The 19,158-nt window shown below is 49.3% G+C and overlaps 2 protein-coding genes across 2 annotated transcripts in view; one reads left to right on the top strand and one right to left on the bottom strand.

Annotated features, from left to right (window-relative positions):
* Positions 1-8,037, top strand: part of MIA3 (MIA family member 3, ER export factor) — a 50,528-nt gene extending 42,491 nt beyond the window's left edge. Inside the window, exons 17-27 of the mRNA XM_023520105.1 lie at positions 2,069-2,243; positions 2,824-2,884; positions 2,993-3,028; positions 3,103-3,170; positions 3,284-3,384; positions 3,552-3,683; positions 4,386-4,454; positions 4,577-4,656; positions 4,769-4,840; positions 6,255-6,405; positions 7,235-8,037. Coding sequence (XP_023375873.1) covers positions 2,069-2,243; positions 2,824-2,884; positions 2,993-3,028; positions 3,103-3,170; positions 3,284-3,384; positions 3,552-3,683; positions 4,386-4,454; positions 4,577-4,656; positions 4,769-4,840; positions 6,255-6,405; positions 7,235-7,521 — 1,232 coding nt within the window. The 3' untranslated portion in view covers positions 7,522-8,037. The remainder of the gene's footprint in view (positions 1-2,068; positions 2,244-2,823; positions 2,885-2,992; positions 3,029-3,102; positions 3,171-3,283; positions 3,385-3,551; positions 3,684-4,385; positions 4,455-4,576; positions 4,657-4,768; positions 4,841-6,254; positions 6,406-7,234) is intronic.
* Positions 8,038-10,465: 2,428 nt separating this feature from the next.
* Positions 10,466-19,158, bottom strand: part of AIDA (axin interactor, dorsalization associated) — a 29,731-nt gene continuing 21,038 nt past the window's right edge. Inside the window, exons 7-10 of the mRNA XM_023520112.1 lie at positions 15,370-15,492; positions 13,292-13,414; positions 11,764-11,881; positions 10,466-11,640 (exon numbers count right to left, since the gene is read on the bottom strand). Coding sequence (XP_023375880.1) covers positions 11,544-11,640; positions 11,764-11,881; positions 13,292-13,414; positions 15,370-15,492 — 461 coding nt within the window. The 3' untranslated portion in view covers positions 10,466-11,543. The remainder of the gene's footprint in view (positions 11,641-11,763; positions 11,882-13,291; positions 13,415-15,369; positions 15,493-19,158) is intronic.

Here is a 19,158-nt window from a genome sequence, read left to right on the forward strand (position 1 = left end):
AGGTATCATGAGTTTAGGACTTAACATAGTCAGACACAGTAGACATCAGGTGATGTAATTGTGGCAAGGATGTGGAGAGTTTTAACATAGAAAAATAACCTTTTTGGTCTGTACACTGAGGGATTAATCTTCTGAAACATGCGTCTCAGCTTTGGAGTTAGGCAGCTCCTGCTTGGGCTCCTTCCGTTCTACTCGAAGAACGTCCTTTAGTGACACATTTGATCAGTTTGTCTTTGTATGAAAACAATTGGATTTTGACTCCATGTCTTAAGGATTTTCTGCTGGCTCTAGGATTTCCCCCGTGTCTCCTACATTCTTATCTGTATTTGCCGTCTTCTGGATAATTCTGCTCGGCCGTCTTCCAGTGTGCTGAACACTCACTTCAGTCATCAGATCTGCTGCTGAAATCATGCCTCGACTTCTTAGTTTCAGTTACTGTTTCGGTTCTACAGTTTCTTTTTCTCTGTTAAGAATTGTAATTTTGACATTTGCTTCCTTAAATATATAAGGTACAGTTATTTTAAAGTCTATGCGACAATGCTACTATGCGGATACCCGACAGGTCCATTTGTTTTCTCTTTTGGAGTTTGGTCACAGGTTTTTCAGAGCGCCCCATCAGTTTTGACTGAGCGACGGATACTGTATGTGCTCCCTGTAGAGGAAATTACAGGAAAGAGTCCCATTCATTTGTGGCACGTGGCCTCTCCTTTCACCCAGTCAGCAATCAGGATCATTCAGAAAGGTCTCAGCCCCTCCAGGGACACTGTGGCCGGTTCGGTGCTCCAAGCGCTCCAAGCGCACAGCTCTCTCTGCTCTCAGCCTGAATGCCTAGGGGTCCCCCTCATCGACAGCCTTGAACTCCCCTCATTTTTCTTTGAACCCGGGCTCTAGCGAAAGCTCTGCTCTGTGTCTGCATCGTCTTCAGTGCCCGGGCGAGCCTGGGGGGAGGCGGCGGCAGCCGCAGGCTCACCGGGACCCTGAGATTCCTCCTCCTCCTGCATCTGGGCGTCACACATCACCTTGTCGCTCAGAGGCCAGTGCTCCCGCTGTCCTCCGTGTCCTCGCACTGACCCCTGCGTTACCGGAAGCAGAACTCTCTGGTCTTTGGTGTCCTCACACCTGCTCGTAAGCCGGGGTCAGGGATCGCTCTGCTCTCGCGTGCGGCGTGAACTGTGGGTGCAGGGAGAGCACGTGCCCGGCCCGTAATCTCGGCATCTGACAGGGCAACCAGTGCCTTAGAGCCACGCGGAAACTCCTGGCGGCCGTGGTCAGTGGCAGTTAGGAAACAATACGTAAACCTTTTCTCTTGGGTGTTATTAACCCTTTTTACTCTAGTCTAGCTTTTGGAGAATTAAGTTTCAAGCTCAGTATCTTTTGAATCAGAACGACAGGCAGAGAAATCCAAGGGTAACAAAAAAACAGCATTTAAACCATTAAGCGTCGCCACCTCTGCAGTTCGTTACAGCAGACTGACATCTTGAGCGGGAAGGTCATTGAGTTAAAGTCCGTTCCCAGGAGATAATACACCGATCATGGGGCCGTCCGAGTCTTGCTTCCGTGCCGCGGGCATCCCAGACGCTGAGCGCTCTCGCCCTGACCACAGCCGCCGGGAGCCCCTGTCTGAGGAGTGGAAGTTTCCGTGCTTCCCTGCAGGAAAGACAGGTTTTAAAAGGCTCCTTGGCTGTCTGTCTCTGTCGCGGAACGAGTCTTGGGTGGAGAAATAGTCCTTCCATAATAGAGAGCAGTAATTACAGCTCTTCTCAGGGTGGAATTGAGAGAATTATCCCCTGCTTTACCCTAAGAAGCTTAAGCGTGTTAGCTCGATGAGCCCTGGCTTTTCACACTGGAGCAAGATGAGCTTTCGTCATCTCAAGCTCAAGAAAGCTGCCCATGGGGCACACCACTTTTATTTTCTTTACATCCATTTTATTGATTAGTACAGAACTATGAGGAGAATTTAGAAAATGCAGGTGATTTGCCAGTAGGCCAGAGATCGATAGTTATCCCTAAGTGGCAGGTTTGAGTTCCTTCCTGTGACTTCGTCCGTCTGCACGTTAGCACGGAAGGTGAACGTCCGCATGGGGCGTGCACGCAGCCTGCGGGAGAAGCAGACGCTTTCACTTGACTGATTTCTATCGTAGGAAGTTGAGTCAAGAGGAATACGAGCGGCAGGAAAGAGAACAGCGGCTGTCGGCTGCGGATGAAAAGGCGGTTTTGGCGGCAGAGGAAGTGAAAACTTACAAGTGAGTTCAGCGTCTGTAGCGGGCGTCGCTGGCTGATGGGACGGCCGTTGGCTTGTGTTTTTAAAACCGTTTTTACAGTTTGTAGAAAAAATAGCACAGAAACACGAATGAGTCATCCCAGAACATGAGTACCTATAATTCACATAAGAAAACAATAAATTTTAAGTGAACAGAGGTAAAAACATTTAACAGAAATTTCCTGACACCCAACTCTGGCAAGACCGGAAAGGAACTCAGTTCAGGCCGACAGTTCTGGGTGGTTTTGCATGGGGGAGAAATTCTTCTCGGAAGGCAGCTCACTCTACGGGGTACCATTAAAATAACTGCCATTGATGGGCCTAGGAGTCATAGCTCTGGGAAATTTTGATGTATCAACTGAGAATCTGCAGCCATTTAATAAGGAAGGAAGTTATGTGGTATCAGTTCTGATCATATTGCATTCTTATTGGAACCATGCAATATGTTTTATATGTACGGATGAAGTCTGTAAGGGTACAATTAGAGTAAAGGAGATACTACGAGATTGTTTAAAATGTTATTCAGTTGAACTTTAATTGATAAAAGCAAGTGTAATTCTTAGGCGGAGAATTGAAGAAATGGAGGATGAATTACAGAAGACAGAGCGCGCATTTAAAAGCCAGGTAATCATCTGCCCTACGGCCGCGGAATTCTCTGGAACCTAATGTAGACTATGACAGCGGCTACTATAGTGACTCCCTAAACATAATTCGCTGTGTTGCGTTTTTCAGATTGCTACTCATGAGAAGAAAGCTCACGATAACTGGGTAAGATTTTTTCCTTTCTTTGATTTTGCGCATAGTCTCCAACAACTGAATTTGGATATTTTTTCCTCCAATAGCTCAAAGCTCGTGCCGCAGAAAGAGCTATAGCTGAAGAGAAAAGAGAAGCTGCCAACTTGAGGCACAAGTACGTGATTCCGACGCGCGCGCGCCACCGCGGCTCGGGGTTTTAGGCCGCGCTGTCAGTAGTAACAAAGACTTCATTTTCACAGTTAAGCCCCGTCTTCCTCTCTATTCCAGATTATTGGAACTGACCCAGAAGATGGCAATGCTACAAGAAGAACCTGTGATTGTGAAACCAATGCCAGGGAGACCCAGCGCCCAGAACCCCCCGCGGAGAGGTGGGGAGTACTTTCAAAGGGCAGCAGTCTGCTCTTTGGGTGCAGAATGTATAAATTACTTTCTGTTTCTGGGTGTAATGAGTCACGATCCCCTAGAAATGATCCCAGGAACTGACTGTGAAGAGAAGAGTTGCCTTAAAGTAGTAACAGCTGTCTGTCGCCTGCAGGTCCCCTGAGCCAGAACGGCTCTTTCGGCCCGTCGCCTGTGAGTGGGGGCGAGTGCTCCCCGCCTCCAGACCCGCCCGTGAGGCCGCCGTCTGCCACGCTTGGCCGAGGAGATGTGCCCAGACGTGACCTTGGTGAGCGTGCGCTCGTTACTTTGCAGTAAACGCTTTTGAGAGGTTTTCTCCTCTTCGTTTGAGAATTCTAATGCGAACGACATTCTAGAATTTGGGTCTGTCCAATGTAAAGAAGAAATTTTCTTATTTTTCCTGGTGACTATTTGAAATAGTTTACTGCAAGATCTGCTTTAGAGCAGACGTGTCCGTTAATATTACTTATGTATAAATACATAAAAACTTATTTTTATGTAGATACGTAAAAGTAATTTTTGCTTTTTTTATTTTTTATTGTGATACATAAACCTTTATCTTTAAATCAAATTCCCGTGGCATTCCTCACTTCACTGTTATGAAAGTAGCCTTAAGACTTTATCATTTACGCAGCGTACAGCCGTTCTCAGTACTGTGGTATAAAACGCTGTAAGTCTGTGTCTGTTCGTAAGTGCGTTTATAACACTTGGTAAGACGTGGACATCATTACATGGAAACCGGAAGCAAGCAGCCCGGAGCGCTTGGCCAGCACTGCTGATGTGCAGGTTCACTGCTGCTCTCTCCATCCAAGACACTTCTGACTTCAGTTCTTCATTCTGTCATGAACGCGATTTCCCCTCACAGGCACTGGGGGACAGCTCTGTAGGTAGAGGTGGCCCCTGACCTGCCCACAGTTGGTTCGTGTCTTCTAGAAGAGCCATGCAAGGGCCCCGTTCTTTCTTTCTGAAGGTTCAGCGGACGGATCTCTACCTCGTCCCCGCTGGTCGTCTGAGGCCTCTGGGAAGCCCTCTGCCTCCGGTAAGGGGCCGGGTGTCTTCAGAGGGTCTGGAATCGTAGTGGAAGCGGGTCGCGGTCTTCTTATTCTGCCTTAAGAGTACACAAGTCGGGACAAGTCTAACTCCGTTTCTGGCCTTCTGCAGAGCCAGCGTCTGGTGCCACGCCCATGACGAACAGCAGCTCAAGAAGCTCCTCCCCATCCAAGGTGATGGACGAGGGCAAGGTGAGTACTTCCGGAGACATTGACCTCTTTCTGCAGCACCCTCCGTGCTTCGGCCACCTCCCGTCTGTGTGTTCTGTTATATCTGTACTATCTCATTTATTTTTTAAAAAAGCAAACTGCTCTCCACGAGCCTGAAGGCCCGTCAGTCCCCAGCATCCCATCTCTGGCTGAGCACCCAGTCGCAGTAAGTACCCGGCAGTCGAGGGCTGACGGGCTTTGAGCTGGCGTGTGTGATCTGCTCGCTTTACACTGACGGTGACACTGAGCTCGCTGTCGCCTTGGGCCTGGAAGCGTTGCCAGGTCACTGAAATCGGACCGGTCGGTTGGTGGTGGTCTCCTCTTTCTCCTCTTTCTGCTTTAAAGCATCAAAATGTCATCATTCTGTCTTTACGTTGTGTGCTTCACTGTCAAGCGCTCTAAGATAAAGCACACTTACCGTACGTTCCGTAATTCGTCGTCATTACGTGTTTGGAAGTGCTGTTTACCTCAGTGTCTACCCGGCACAGCCCACCTCAGTAGTCAGATCACGGCTTGGAAACAGAAGAGCGTTTGCTACAAGTGACATAACGGATAGTGGAAAACCGGAATTGTTCTGTGCCAGCTCCCAGCCGCGGCCTTGAATTCTGTCCGCGTGAGGGTGTTCTCTCGTCACCGTGTAGCTGTTACAGCCAGAAGTCCTCCGATCGCACCTCACAGTGCTGCTCTGGGTTGAAATCGACAATACCTGTAGTCTCATTGTTCAGAACTTCCGGTCCAGTTCCCCATAGGAAAGGGTTAGTGTCTCCTAGCACGAAGCACAGTGTCACCGGTGAACAGAGGTGAACGTTAGTGCTGTGTCTGCCTGACTTGTATATAGACCGTTGTTTCTGTTGGAAAACACTTCTCAGCTTCAGAGCAGGATTCCAGGAATACACCTCTTTTGAGAGAGCTTTTTCTCAGAGCAGCTAGGGTAAGACCCAAGACCTTGCAGAAGCAGAAGACTTCAGAGAGGGACTCCTCGGAGGGAGGCCGAGCTGGGACAGCGAGCGCAGAGTCAGACTTGTCCTGCGGTCTGCCGAGGCCTCCGGCAGACTATCTGATGCTCTCCATGTCTGTTCTTTCACGTTTCAAACAAGACGGTCGCACCTAAGACATCTAGCGATGTGGGAGTTAGAGATGAATGTGAAAGCTGGAGGTCCTCTGAACAGCAGCTGCTCACGTGTAGACAGCGGACTCCCCTCCCCCCCACCCCGTTCTCTCCCTTTCTAGTGAGGAGGTGGGGGCAGCCGCAGTGCTGGCAGGGCGCTGGGCGGGGACTGGTGGCCTGGGAGTGGATTGCGGCGTGGGGCGCGGTGGTTGTGTCCGGGGGGTCACCGTGTTAATGTCCTCTGACAAGAGTCCTTGTGCTTTCCCTCCCGCTTGCTTGTACAGCAGGAGTCCGACGACAGGGAAACGCTTCAGGCCTTTGCCACCCTTTTGACCTGCCCGAGCGGTCCGCGGGGACAGGCGGGCGGGCGGGCGCCTGACCGCTGCATCCCTGGGTCTCAGCTCGTGCCGGTGTCGGTGCTCTGGCCTGTTGCAGCGGAGCAGTTCAGAACGTTCCTGTTTCTGCCCTGCAGGTGAACGTGGCCGCAAAGGGGCCGCCGCCTTTCCCAGGGGTGCCCCTCCTGAGCTCCCCCGTGGGAGGCCCTCTTCTGCCGCCCATCCGGTACGGACCGCCGCCTCAGCTCTGCGGGCCTTTCGGGCCTCGGCCACTTCCTCCGCCATTTGGTACGACACATGAACAGTGGGGACTGACGCGTGGAGCGTGATCTTTTCTGTCTGTCCCTTGCTAAAATTTCAGCAGTTGCTATGCAGGGACACAGTAGGTGCCACCTGCTGTCTCTGTGCCAAGACGGGCAGTAGGGTCTCCTGCAGACGAGATGGGGCTGTGGATGGCAAGCCAGGCGCGTTGCTTCTGCAGGTGCTCACTGAACAGCCGTGGCCACACGCCAGGTCCTGTAGCAGATAGAACCAGCTCCCCAAAGTCCAGGAGCTTCCGGGGTCCTGCAGGCCACATGCGAGGGGCGGACTGAACCCTGACTGGCTGCTGGGATGAGTGGGAAGGCAGCAGGCCAGCTTCCGTAGCAACCAGAGGCCCCTGCCGACCCTCGTCAGGCGGAGCGCGAAGGGCTCCGGGAGGGCCAGCACCTTGGGGCCGCGCCGGGCCACTGCGTGGTTGTGTGACTGACACAGCAGCAGACGAGGTCCCTCAGCAGAACGTCTCTGCTACGGTGAACCCGAATCTCACCAACGGCCACGTTGGTGTGATGTACGGACTTGCAAGTACAAAGCAAGCTCCTGTGAGACGGAGATGGCAGAACCGTGTGGCGGGAAAAACCCAAGCTAGGCAGAGCCGCGTTTCAGTCCTGCCCGTGTCGCTTCGTGGCCGGCTGTTCGGCCACGTGGCTTGCACTCGCTGAGCCCATTTGCCTCATCTGTGAAGTGGGGTGCCGGCACCCGACTCCTGGGGTTGTGAGAAGTTTAAGATGAAGACGCGGGTGCCACCTGACTTTAGGTCCGTTCTCATCCGTGTGCGTGACGTGATCTGTTTTCCCAGGTCCAGGTTTCCGTCCGCCGCTGGGCCTGAGGGAATACGCACCAGGGGTCCCACCCGGGACGCGGGACCTGCCGCTCGACCCTCGGGAATTCCTGCCAGGACACACGCATTTTAGACCTCCAGGCTCTCATGGCCCAAGGGAGTACTTTTTCCCTGGTACCCGATTACCAGCCCCAGCTCACAGCCCGCAGGAGTATCCCCCGCCCCCTGCTACAAGAGACGCGCCCCCGCCTGCCCCCCAGAGCCGCAGCCAGGACTCTTCGCCGGCTTTGAAACAGAGCCCGTGACCGTGACCACTGACGCCGGGTTGGGGAGAAAGTGGACCGTGCACGATCCACTACAGGCTTCAAAATCCCGAAGTTGATTTCAAAGGGTTTGTTTTTCGAACTAAGCTGCCCCGGCAGTGTGCATTTTTGAGCCAAGCAATTAAAAAATATCATTTCCCCCTTCAATAAAAATCACCTGGTAAGCTAGAGCCTCCTTCCAGCTTTGAAATGTGCAATAAAGAGTCCCGCATTTTAGTTAATGCAGCATATGTAACCGTTCAGTGATTTAGAATGTCATGAAAAATATGAACATTTCCTGTGGAAATGCTTAAGAACGTGTATTTCCATTTATTATCCTATTTTTAGTGTATACCAGTTGAATGGAGAGCAATGGTGTTTATAAGCTCGATTTTTAAAAAATGTGGGTCGCAGAGACTGTTACGCTAAAAATGTTTACTAAAAGATCACTAAACTGTCCCCCCCTTGCTGATGTTCTTTGTAGTACTAGCTCATAAAACTTTGGTTACTACTTCCCAAGTGTCTGTTGATTCATTGGACAGTTTTCTCATGAGGCCTGTGCCGTTTGGAATCACGTAAACTTGGGCTCCTAGAGCGGAAGCGGCCACCTGGGCAGCATGCTCCCTGCCGCTCCCCGCTCAGAGCCCCCGGGACCCCAGGACAGGCCGGTGGGCCCGGCGGCACAGGACGCACGTGCTCCCGGGCACTCGCAACGCCTCGTCCGTTTCCTGGGTGAGTTCACGATACAGAAGACTCGTTTGACCTGACGCTCTGTGCTCTCACCATTTCGGCTTTAAGAGTGCAGAACAGAAAAATGAAAACGATGTGTCATGACTATAAAAGGAAACTTCTTTTATTAAAAAAAATGTAGTCTATTATTTCTCCTGTGCCTTGCCACTGATTTTCAAAGAATACGGCAAAACATCAGTGGAGCGGAATACTATGAGACGGGATGCTTTAGGGACCGTAAGGCTTGTCGCATGCCTAGGTCAGCAACCTGGGCTCCACTCGATTCTTTTTGTTGACTGCTGCTACTCCACAGTTAATATTTGAACTTACGTTTAAAAACCGGTGAATCTAAGAAGCTGGGATTGCACCATACCTAAAAGTCTTATTATAGCCATTAAGATAACATGTCTTTTGAAAAAATGTTTCTTAGGGACTAACTGTTCAGACAGACACTTTAACTTATAGTAACTTAATAGCACATTTTAAGAAATTTAAGATTTATATTAAATCAGAATTATAAAAAGCTGAGATTCTTGCTTACTGCTTGACTGTACTCTCGTTCTTTGAAGCTTCGTGCTGGAACAGTTACCAGACTGTGACCTGTTACTGTTACTCTGCTAAGAATACCCTGTAAAAAGAGGCAAAAGCTTCACCGTGAAACAAAAGTTTTCCTTTATACTAAATTACTAAAAAGAAACACCATTTTAGAAAGAGAAGGACCTTCGAAAGAAGACGTTAATCAAGAAAAGAATCCCGTCTATAGATCTTCCAGCTTAACACCAAGAACAGAAGAAATTCAAGAGGAAAACTGCAGACTTAATAGCAAAGGTTATTTTTAACCATGTAAAGTAAGATTAAGTCACAACTTTTGAATGTTTCAGTCCCTTCAGGACAAAATAATGAAGTTAATATAATTTCTAATTTTAAATAGCATTTAAATATAGATTATACCAGCTAGGAAAGGGAAATTAAATCTATTTTCAAGTCAAAGCCGGAGTCTTTTTAACTTCTAAAGCTTTGCGGGGGGCGGGGGCATTCTCCATTTCATATTACTGAAAAATCAATCAGCCGCAGAAGATCTGTGTCATTCATTCTCTGACACTGCCACGGTCACCGCCTCAGCCCTGTGATGGCACCGCTGCCCAGGCAAGCTGCCAACATCCAGAAGGTAGAGAGGGTGGCTGTACCATCCCTCAGTTGCACTGGACTAGGCCATCTCAAAAGCGACACCTATTCCAGAAGTCATCTCCAGCTCACTGTTTCAGGCGTAGTTAAAATCATCTCACTTACGAAGCAGCAGCGTTTCAGCCTGAAAGCCTGTCTACTAGAGGCGTGATTATTCAATGGCTGGTTTTTTTTATTGGACAGTGAATTTAAATACTTGGTGGGATGTGGAGTATTCTGTTTCTTCAAGACAATCACTTGTCATTTCATTCGGGTCTGAATTTAAGCTTCTTTAAGAGTGATGAAAGGCATCTGTGGTTCGAATAAACCATACTTAGGTGAACAATAGCAGATCCTGCTTCATATAAATTACCACTTTGATATCTGTGTCTTATGGTCTATGAGAAAGATAACAGTATCACTTTTGCTCCATTTTAATGGGTTTTTTGAGGGATAATATTTTAGGTCTTGTCAGCAGCATCAAATGGAAGGTACCGAGCACTCCACAGGGTACAGAGTGCTGCCGCCTTAGAAAATCTCCCTGACGTGTGTGGACCAAGTGTGGTTCTTGCCCCTGGGGGAGCTTACAGTCTGGGGCTGACAGCTCAGGGCCTAGAGCTGAGTGAACAATGAAGTCATTTAAGGCAAATGCCTCACCTCCCCCACCCCCAAGCTACTGTGGATCCAATCATTCTTTAGAGTTAATCTAATCAAGACGAAAGACTACGAATTTGGGTTGAGAATTTCAGGTTCGTGTAGTTTTTAACATCCATCTTAGTAAAAAGAATTGACCCAACACAACTGAAAGCTAAGACTAGGTATCTTGAAGTGCCAGGGCCAGACCAACTTAACCGTGGTTACTTATTTTAAAAAACAAACACACTGAATGGTATGACTAGCGTTATTATACTAGTTTAAAAACAGGCCAAGTACCAGCACTGCGTTCCCATTGTGCTGGCACTGGTCATTTAAAAAAGTGACTATTCAACGTGTGGGCTCCACATCTAACCCCCAGAAACCCGGATCTCAATGTTCTGTATGGAAGAGCCACCTCGTGTGTACCATGAAAGTTTTATTTATGCCCCATTAAGTCAAAAGTAATGTAAAATAGTCAAATTATAATAAGGTAATGACCTGCATATTTCCATATGGATGAACGTTGATAACATCTAAATAGAAAATAAATGGCAATCCTATCTACCTATGTAAAAAACAAAAAACAAAAAACAAAAAACGGAACAGCTCCGAATTTTGCATGCTCAGCACTGTAGGAGATGTACGTACGCAGGTTTCCAGGTTCCACAATCAGTTGTCAGAAAAACAGCAGTTACTCCTGTATCGCATCAGCGTCTGACTCAAATTCTGTTTTCATTACATGACACTGTAAAGCCATCTAAAAACCTGACTCATTCTGAGTTTGTTCCACGTTAGCCCCAGAATCACCATCAGAAAGAATAACAATGTGATGGAGAAGAAGTGAATCAAGATGACTAAAAATGTGCTCACGTTCAGAAAAACGATCTGCTCATCCGGACAAGGCAGCGACAGCCGGGAGCACGCACGCCCGCGGGGGTGCTGACCCGGGCAAGGCACTCGAAGCAGGACGCCGAGCTCGGGGCGAATTCAGGCCGCTCTGAGCAGCGGCCTGTCAGTTCCCAGAATGACCTTCGCGGACAGCGTAACCGGTTCCAACCCTCTCGAAGCAGTTCCATCCTGTCCTGCCCACTTCGGCCCGAAGCCTGACATTAACCCCACACCCAACAGAGCATACTGGAGCAGAAGTGAACAGGTGTGTACACTCTAGCACATTCTTACTGCTGCATTTAGTTTGAAGGTGAGCACGTCCTACCCACAACAGCGCTGTTCCGGGAAGCGGGGCGGGAGTGGTGGTAAATCAGAAGAGAGACTATTCATTGCACAATCAATAGAAAAGTGAAAACGTTTCGAAACCTCCAACAAGCCTGGTCCCCAAGGAGTCTCACGCGCCGGCGACGGTGCCGCGCCGTGCAGCGGACGCGCCCGGGCCCACTGGCTTGCTCCTGCCTGTTGAAGGGTGAAGATGCTACACAGAGCTGTGACGGTTTCCGGGGAGTGGGGAAGTTCACAGAAGCTCCAGGTTACTCATGTCACGGTCATTCCTTGTGCAAAGTTTGATGTAGATGAAGATAAAGTGGTTTCTTGGTCAATAATTGCAATTTCTTTCTTTTAAAGTCAGTGGGTTTCTTGTATCTATAACCACAATAGAAAAACCACTGTTTAACATACTGTGACTCCCGATGTGCTCCAAGGTCACACGCTGAAAAGAAACCCTCGTGCCCATTCCACCAGTACTAAGGCGATCGCGTCACTTACAGTTCTATGACGATCGGCCCGGGTCTGAGTTCGTCCATCTCCATGAAAGCGAAGCACTTGGTACTGGTGAACCTTTTCTTCGGCTTGTAGTGCTTGAATTCGAAGAAGACAGCTGCACCTACAGGATCAAAACAAACCGCTTTAGCCAGACAGCGCCGTCCTAGCCAACGACTCTTCTCTGCTCACCGGATGCACATGAATTAGCAACAACTGGCAGGACTGTACGAAGTAATCCTTGTCCAATGACGATATGGCTGTGGCCGTCACCCCAGACTCTCATGCATCTGAACGGAGTGGCAGTTCTCCATATCATCCAGTTCTAGAAGTCCAGGGAAACTTCCTGAGCTAACTAACTGATTCAAGAACAAAATGTGAACTCAGAACAGCCTAGGAAGATTAGCTGAAATCCTTGTAAACGTGAGGAAAGTAAACTTATTAGCACTAATATCAGTTTGAACTGCAGGAACCGTACGTGATAAATTCAAAGCTGCAGAAAATGGAGACAAATTCTGAATATAGTTCTACTTTTTTAACACCTTGCAAATCAAGTCATTAAGAACATTGGGCGATCAAACAGAAACACAGCAAAATAGCCCGTGACACACTGGCCACCCCCACGCCAGAAACGTTTCTCAGAGCGATGGAGCTCAGCGGGGGAAAGAAGAGTTTCGCTAATGTTTGCACGCGGAAGGCACGCTTCGTACTGACACGTCTTCACCACCATGTACGCACGTCCTGTCTGTACATGCGAACACAGCGACTCCCACTCCGGTGGCATCGCCACCACCGGGGGGCTCCTGACTCAGGTCCGGGGCGCAGCCGGGGGGGGGCGGTCCAGGTGCTGCCACCTCTCCGCGAGGACGAGGCTTCTCGCAGAACAGGGCAGCGGCAGCACCGGACCCGAGAAGGAAAACGGCTCGTATCTCACAGGACGCGGCGGCCGTTCAAATGCGCGCGCACACCCTGCGCGAGCTTGCGACGGCGCCCGCAAACCTCAAAAGCTGCAGCTGGATCTCGGGTGATAAAGGGACCCGGAAGCCTTCTCGTCAGGGAACACTGACGTTCCCACCGAGCAAAGGGCAGAGACGTGTTTAACCCGAAAAAGCGTTTAGCTTGGAAACGTTAGAGAAACGGGTTTTTGTCCTTTCCCAACTGCACGCGATGGTCCCTTCTACCCAAAACACTCAGCGGGGACGACCACCCAGATTGCATCTGTGGACTGTTAGAGACGTAAGCACCTGGGGCCCTGCTTGGGGGGGGCTCCTTAGTGTGATATGAGGAATGGTTGTTAGACACGGTAAGACTTTACCATGCAAGAACACTTTACGGTGTAAGTTATTTATTATACAGCTAGATACTATGATCCTTAACTCCCACATTTAAAAAAGTCTGTATTTCATATTTCGTTCCAATCAACAGGCGCCACATGCCGTTCCCTCCTGCCACCTGAGCTAGGTCCACCAGGCTCACAGACGTGAGTAAGATGAGGGCTCCGGCCACGAGAAATCGCCTATTTACAGTTACAAACCTTTGGTTAATTTTTCAACGTGCTTCTGGAGCTCGATGTCGACGTTAAAATGAACATATGTATCTTCTTTCCTTGAAGCCACGGGAGTATCTTGCACAGGGGTTAAGTCTATGCCGTTCAGATCTGGAGGGGAGAAAGTGTCTGCTTAGGAGTGTGCAAATTCACAGGTTCAGAACGAGCAAACGCACTGCGAAGGGTCCCGTTTGTTAAAGAGGCCTGGCAGAAGCTGAGACCCGCGGGCTGACAGGAAGTCCCCTCTGGTGTCAGCAGGAACCCCAGACCTTCTGGCTTCCGAGGTGTGAGGGGGCTGGGGAGAAGAGGGGTGGGAGGCCTCATGGATGGAAGGAGGAAGCCCTCCGTGACGGGGTCCACGAGAAAGCCCGAACACAGCTGGACGCTTATCGCTAAGAGGTGAAGAGGACTTTGTGTCTGTCTTAGAGAACAGGCCACTGCATCTTCGTGTGCGACAAAAATCTGCAATGTGAGTAACATCCCACAGCGGTCCCCCACCCGTAATCGAGCGCCTGGCCCGGGAAGGCCTGAAACCTGCCACGATCAGAATTCCCATTGTATTTGGCTGAGGGCCAGACGACGGGTGAGAGCTGCCCGTGAAACCCTTGCGCACGCGCGTACTGTCTCCTGTGCTGCCTGCGTCTGGGTGTGTTCGCCACAATGTGACCTGACTCACAACCACCAGGCAGCACACGGGGTGTCGTTCTAAGTGCCTGGCGCTAGGACTCTCCCAGTTTAATCAGACTCAACGTGGACTCGTCTGAGGACTTCCCAGTGTTTCTGGATCACCCCCAGCCCCATCTTAGAGAAATTAAAACGATTCAGGACACTTGATCGTTTCGGCTCCTAAAGGTATTTACGCAAAGGCAGGTTTCAGCTCGACGTGCGTGCAAAAGTACCGCGACACCACGTAATCACGACATTCCTCTGTCTCACAGTGTACGCCCCCGAAGCAGACCTGCGGCTCTGCGGAAGGCCTGGAAGACCACACGGGGCATGAGCGCCCCCGCCCCCGGCTGGCCGTGGACTCGGTAACGGATCACGTAAGTAGCACAGCGTTCGTGCCGTGGATCGTGGTCTCTTCATGTTAAAATTGCTCTCCGCAGCCCAATCCCTTTTTCTTTTATTTGGTACTAATGAACCCAAGTGGATCCGAGATGATTTCCGCCGCTGGGAACAAGTGGATCCGAGATTATTTCCGCAGCTGGGAACAAGTGGATCCGAGATTATTTCCGCAGCTGGGAATAATCCCCTCCATCGGAGTCCGTGAGCCTCTATGATCTGCCTCCGGCTGCAGGTTCGCTGTGAACAGGGTTAACTGCGCCATCACTTCTGAACTTCACACTCAATCACCCAATACTTATTTTCAAAAGACCGTTGAGTGTTTTACAATAAAATGCTGGATAAAATGCTTGGCAGTGGCAATAAAAGAATTCAACCCCTGTGGTCTCCCTCTTAGACCAAAGACTGAAAAAGCCGGTTTCAGGGATCTGCCAAGCGTTTGCCACACTGGATGGTAGAGAAAAGCAAATCTAAGAACAGTCTGGCTCAATAACCATGGTAACAATTCAAGGTGAGAAATACGGCTCTTCTCAAGGTTGCACAGGATGAGTTTCGGGCTGTGGATATTGCTGGACGTGTCCCATTCCCCTGTCCCGTCTTATGACGCACTGAAGTCCTGCCTCTCACACCTGTGCAGGGCACGGGAAACGGGGGACACCTGGGAGGTGGGGGCGTTTTTAAATCTGTTCCCTGAAGGACGTACCCACTGCTAAAGGCCGTGTCTGTCTAGGGAGCGCCCCTGACGGCATTTTAAGAATAAAAAGACAGAGACAAAGAAAAACTCAAAAGCAAACATGAGTGTAAACTGTAACGGGAAAATATTTTTAGTAAATCTCTCAGGAATGTTCCATGAAGGAATGATGGCCTCCTGACAGATCCTGCCCCACCGTAGAAAGATTTAAAACGAGTTGTCGCAGATGCCGGAGCCCTGTCCCCACCAAGCACCCCAGCGAGGAGCAAGGCCAGAGCTCAGCAGAGCGCAGCACGCGGACAGAGCCACTCACCCTTCACGCTGACTGTGATGTAGGGATCGATGCACTGCCCCGCATCCTTCAGCCCGATTTTCTCGATTCTGATGGTGAGTAACGTCATCCCCGGTTCTGATGGCAACCGCGGCAGCAGGGTGCCTGGCAACGGAGCAACGGCAGTGAAAACGAGCTCCGCCCGGGACTTCGGAGTGAACGTCTAACACAGAAGACACGGCCTCCCTCTTGACTGGCTTAGTAACGAGCCAGGTGTTATTCTGGTTTCTAAAACTCCCGAATGTTCTTTTCAGACAAATATTTAATTAAACACAAGATACATCTATACTCTCATACCTCATAACGCGAAAGCAGAAATTGCTAATTCGAGTTTGTTAAAAATTCAACTCAGTCCAGGAAAGTATAAAATTACAAAGTATAAAACACTTGATAATGTACATAATAATGTACTCATATAACACATGCGCTTTACGTAAATTCATATACAGTACACCTCTCTCAATCTGAAGTGACAGGATAAAGACAAGCTTTTTAAGAATGTCACATCCTAAAGTCTAGGAAATTTAATACCAGAATCAATCAACAAATCTTTTGGTTACTATGGATGACGAAATAGCATACAATTTAATATTTATATATTTAACTGAATAATCTCCATGAGATTTCTCACTCCTTCCTTCATCCAATGCTTTATGATCACTTGTCAGAAATTAGTCCTGCTGAGGATGCCACACGAAACTACAGGAGCAACTACGTTTAAAATCCTTTCCATACACCATTCACACGTTTTACAACTGAAAACCACCCGGAACCACACAAGGCACGTCCCATGGAGAAAATACATGAAAGAAGAAATCGACTGTACGGTTTGCTCATTTATTTCAAATCATCTGTGAAGAACAAATGTAAACAAGAGTTGATTTTAACCTGATACATACATAGTGCCTCAGACTGCAGGACCTAACATTGATAAAGGGCTTTGGTTAACATTCGAGTTTCTGCCCAACAATGTGTCAGCTGACTTTTAATGATGAACTATCTGAAGTCTGGGAATCCATTAACTTACTACGTCCCAAATAGACTACGTTTAATCGACTGCAGATAGGCTTGAGGGAACCGTGGGGCAGAGAAAATATTCTCAAACTGCATCTATCAAACTGACAGACGCACAATACTACAGACTTATCAAAAGCCACTGGCTGGGCCACTTAATAATTTGTGAATTTTATAATGTGAAAATTCTATTTCAATAAAGTTGTAAAAGAATAAGAGTGGTTAGAAATGTGTTAGAATTTTTACTAATTTTTAAAAATTGAGAACTCAGAAAATGCAGGGTTGGGAAAGACTAGAGGCTTCGCCCCAGTGTGGCATGAAGAAATCTTAACGGGCTTGGGATGCTAACTCCAAACACATACGTGGCATGAGACCCTTCAGGCTGGCTTCTCTGGACTCTTCTACAGACGAAGGCACTCTGGACTCTTCTACAGACGAAGGCACCTTGAGAAAAGGTGCTTTTAACTGGACTCGAAGGGAAGGGCTTCAGCGTTAAGAAACCCCTAAAATACTGCCATTTGCGACAACATGCGCGGACCTTGAGGGCATTATGCTGAGTGAAATAAGTCAGAAAAAGGCCAAAACCATCTGATTTCACCCATATGTGGAATATGAAACAAAGCAAGCAACAAACAGAACTAAACAAAAACAAGCTCAGAGGCGCAGACAACAGAGGTGGTTTCAGAAGGGAGGGGGAGGGAGGAGAGCAAACTGGGCAAAAGCGGGTGAAGTGCGTGGTGATGAACGGATATCGGCCTCTAGCAATAGGCGGTACTTGGGCCGGTTCCCCAAGCTGTCTCGCTCCGCTGTGCGGTCTGTGGAAAACAACCCACAAATGCAGCCGTGGGTGCAGCACTGGAAAATCACAGCCACTGACAAGGTGCTGATCACGTTGAGACTCTAATAATCATTTAAATTACGCAGGGTAAAGCTTTTTAAACAAGTCATGTTCAGTTTAAAAGGCTCAGGGAGTGAATTACTTAGTAGCAGAATTTAATGCCCAGAGAAAGAGAAGTCACACATTTGGTGAGAAGCTAATAATGCCGGCATGTGAAATGATAGTTTAGGACAAAATGCCATATAAGAAATTGAAAAGCTCCAATCTCAAACGGTACAATAGGTCGATATATTGATGATATTGCAGATGATGCGGAAAAGGTTTTGTGCTAAACTATAAAAACAGCTTCTCGAGCATTTGTAAGATCTACTGATGGTGAAAATCAAGAAAACCTTTTCTGGCTCAAAGGCCCAGATGGATTGATGTCCAGTCTTCACCTCTGTCTCTGGAGAACTGCGCCGGCAGCTGCACTGAGGTGTCCGTCACAGCTGACGCTCCTCTTGCGAAACAGAAAAGCCTGACCCTGTCACAGCTCACGGCTTTCTTCACAGAGAGGTTAGTGACGAAACTCTTGCAGAGAAAATGAAAAGTTCTGGATGACATCACAAAAATGGCAAAGCTTACATGTGTTTATATAAAGACCAGTTCACTCCAGAATGTTTTAGAAACTGTGTGAAAACGTTGACCAAGCAATAGAGCAAGCGTGCAGGTGGGTGTGAGGGCCTCTGCCCCTGTGGGCAGGGTGGGGGTGGCAGGGCAGGCATCAAGGCCCCTGCGGGCCGGCGCAGTGTCCAGCGGTCGACACCATCTCCCGCGTGCAGCTGGCCCGTCGGTGGCCCTTCGTCCTTCGCCGATAACTTGTGCCCAGGAAGCTGATAACTGCGCAGGTCACAGCACAAGGAGTGAGATGTCTCCTCTGCTGGTTCAAGTCTACGTTGTTTGCACTGCACAACGCCTCATCCCAAAGGAGTATTAAAGATGCTGGCACAGTACTGCACTTCTATTACCCAGAGACTTCCCTGGATGACACGACTGTATTTAACCATAAAGCTTCTGGAGTCTACTGGAAAATGCATCACATTACAGCGTATCGCTGTACTTCGTAAAGTGAACTAGTTTATTAGAAATGAAAACCCCAACAGTACGGAGTAAAACGGTAAGTAGGATAGGCAAGAAATCGATCCAGGTGCCTGCCCTAGGTTATCTATGGGGAGAGCCTCAGCGATATCTCCTGCAAGTAACAGGCTGGCCATACGTGATTTGCTTGCCCAAAACAAGATGGGAAAAATAAAGGGCATTTGCTCAGTACATTCCCCTGGATCCTGTTTTGATGACCACAATTTGATTCATTAGAGCAGTACTCACTGCAGCTCTCCGGAAGACCTGCCTGGCCCAGGCTAGTCCGGGAACCTGGGTTTGGGGAGGGCTCCCCGTGGCCTCTGGTAAGAAGCCCACTAGGCCTAGGCTGCCTATGCACACAGTGTGGATTATGCTGAGTATCTGCCTCCTCTGAGCGTCTGGAGTCTGGGCCAGCGCTAGGCGGAGGGGGCCACGTGATCAGGCCCCAGTGACAGCCCTGGGCACTGAGTCTCCAAGCGGCTTTGCCAGAGGGCGACAGTTCACACGTGTTGCTACAAGTCGCTGCCGGAGGAACTAAGCGCAAGCGTGTGAGTCCCGGGGAAAGGGCTCCTGGAAGCCGCTGCTGGCTTCCTCACTCAGGCGACTTTTCCCTTCGCTGACTGCTTTGTGTTCTCCTGGCGACAGAGCACGGCGGTGGCAGTGAGGGCGCCCGCGTGCTGGGTCCTCCCAGCGCATGGGCGAGCGCGAGGGTGGAGGGAGCCCCGACGCAGACCTCAGACGCTTTCAGACAGCGCTTCTCCAACAGCCACTACCAAAACACGGCCACGAAACCGGCTTCA

Source organism: Pteropus vampyrus, unplaced genomic scaffold, assembly GCF_000151845.1.
Source record: "Pteropus vampyrus isolate Shadow unplaced genomic scaffold, Pvam_2.0 Scaffold248, whole genome shotgun sequence".
NCBI lineage: Eukaryota > Metazoa > Chordata > Mammalia > Chiroptera > Pteropodidae > Pteropus > Pteropus vampyrus.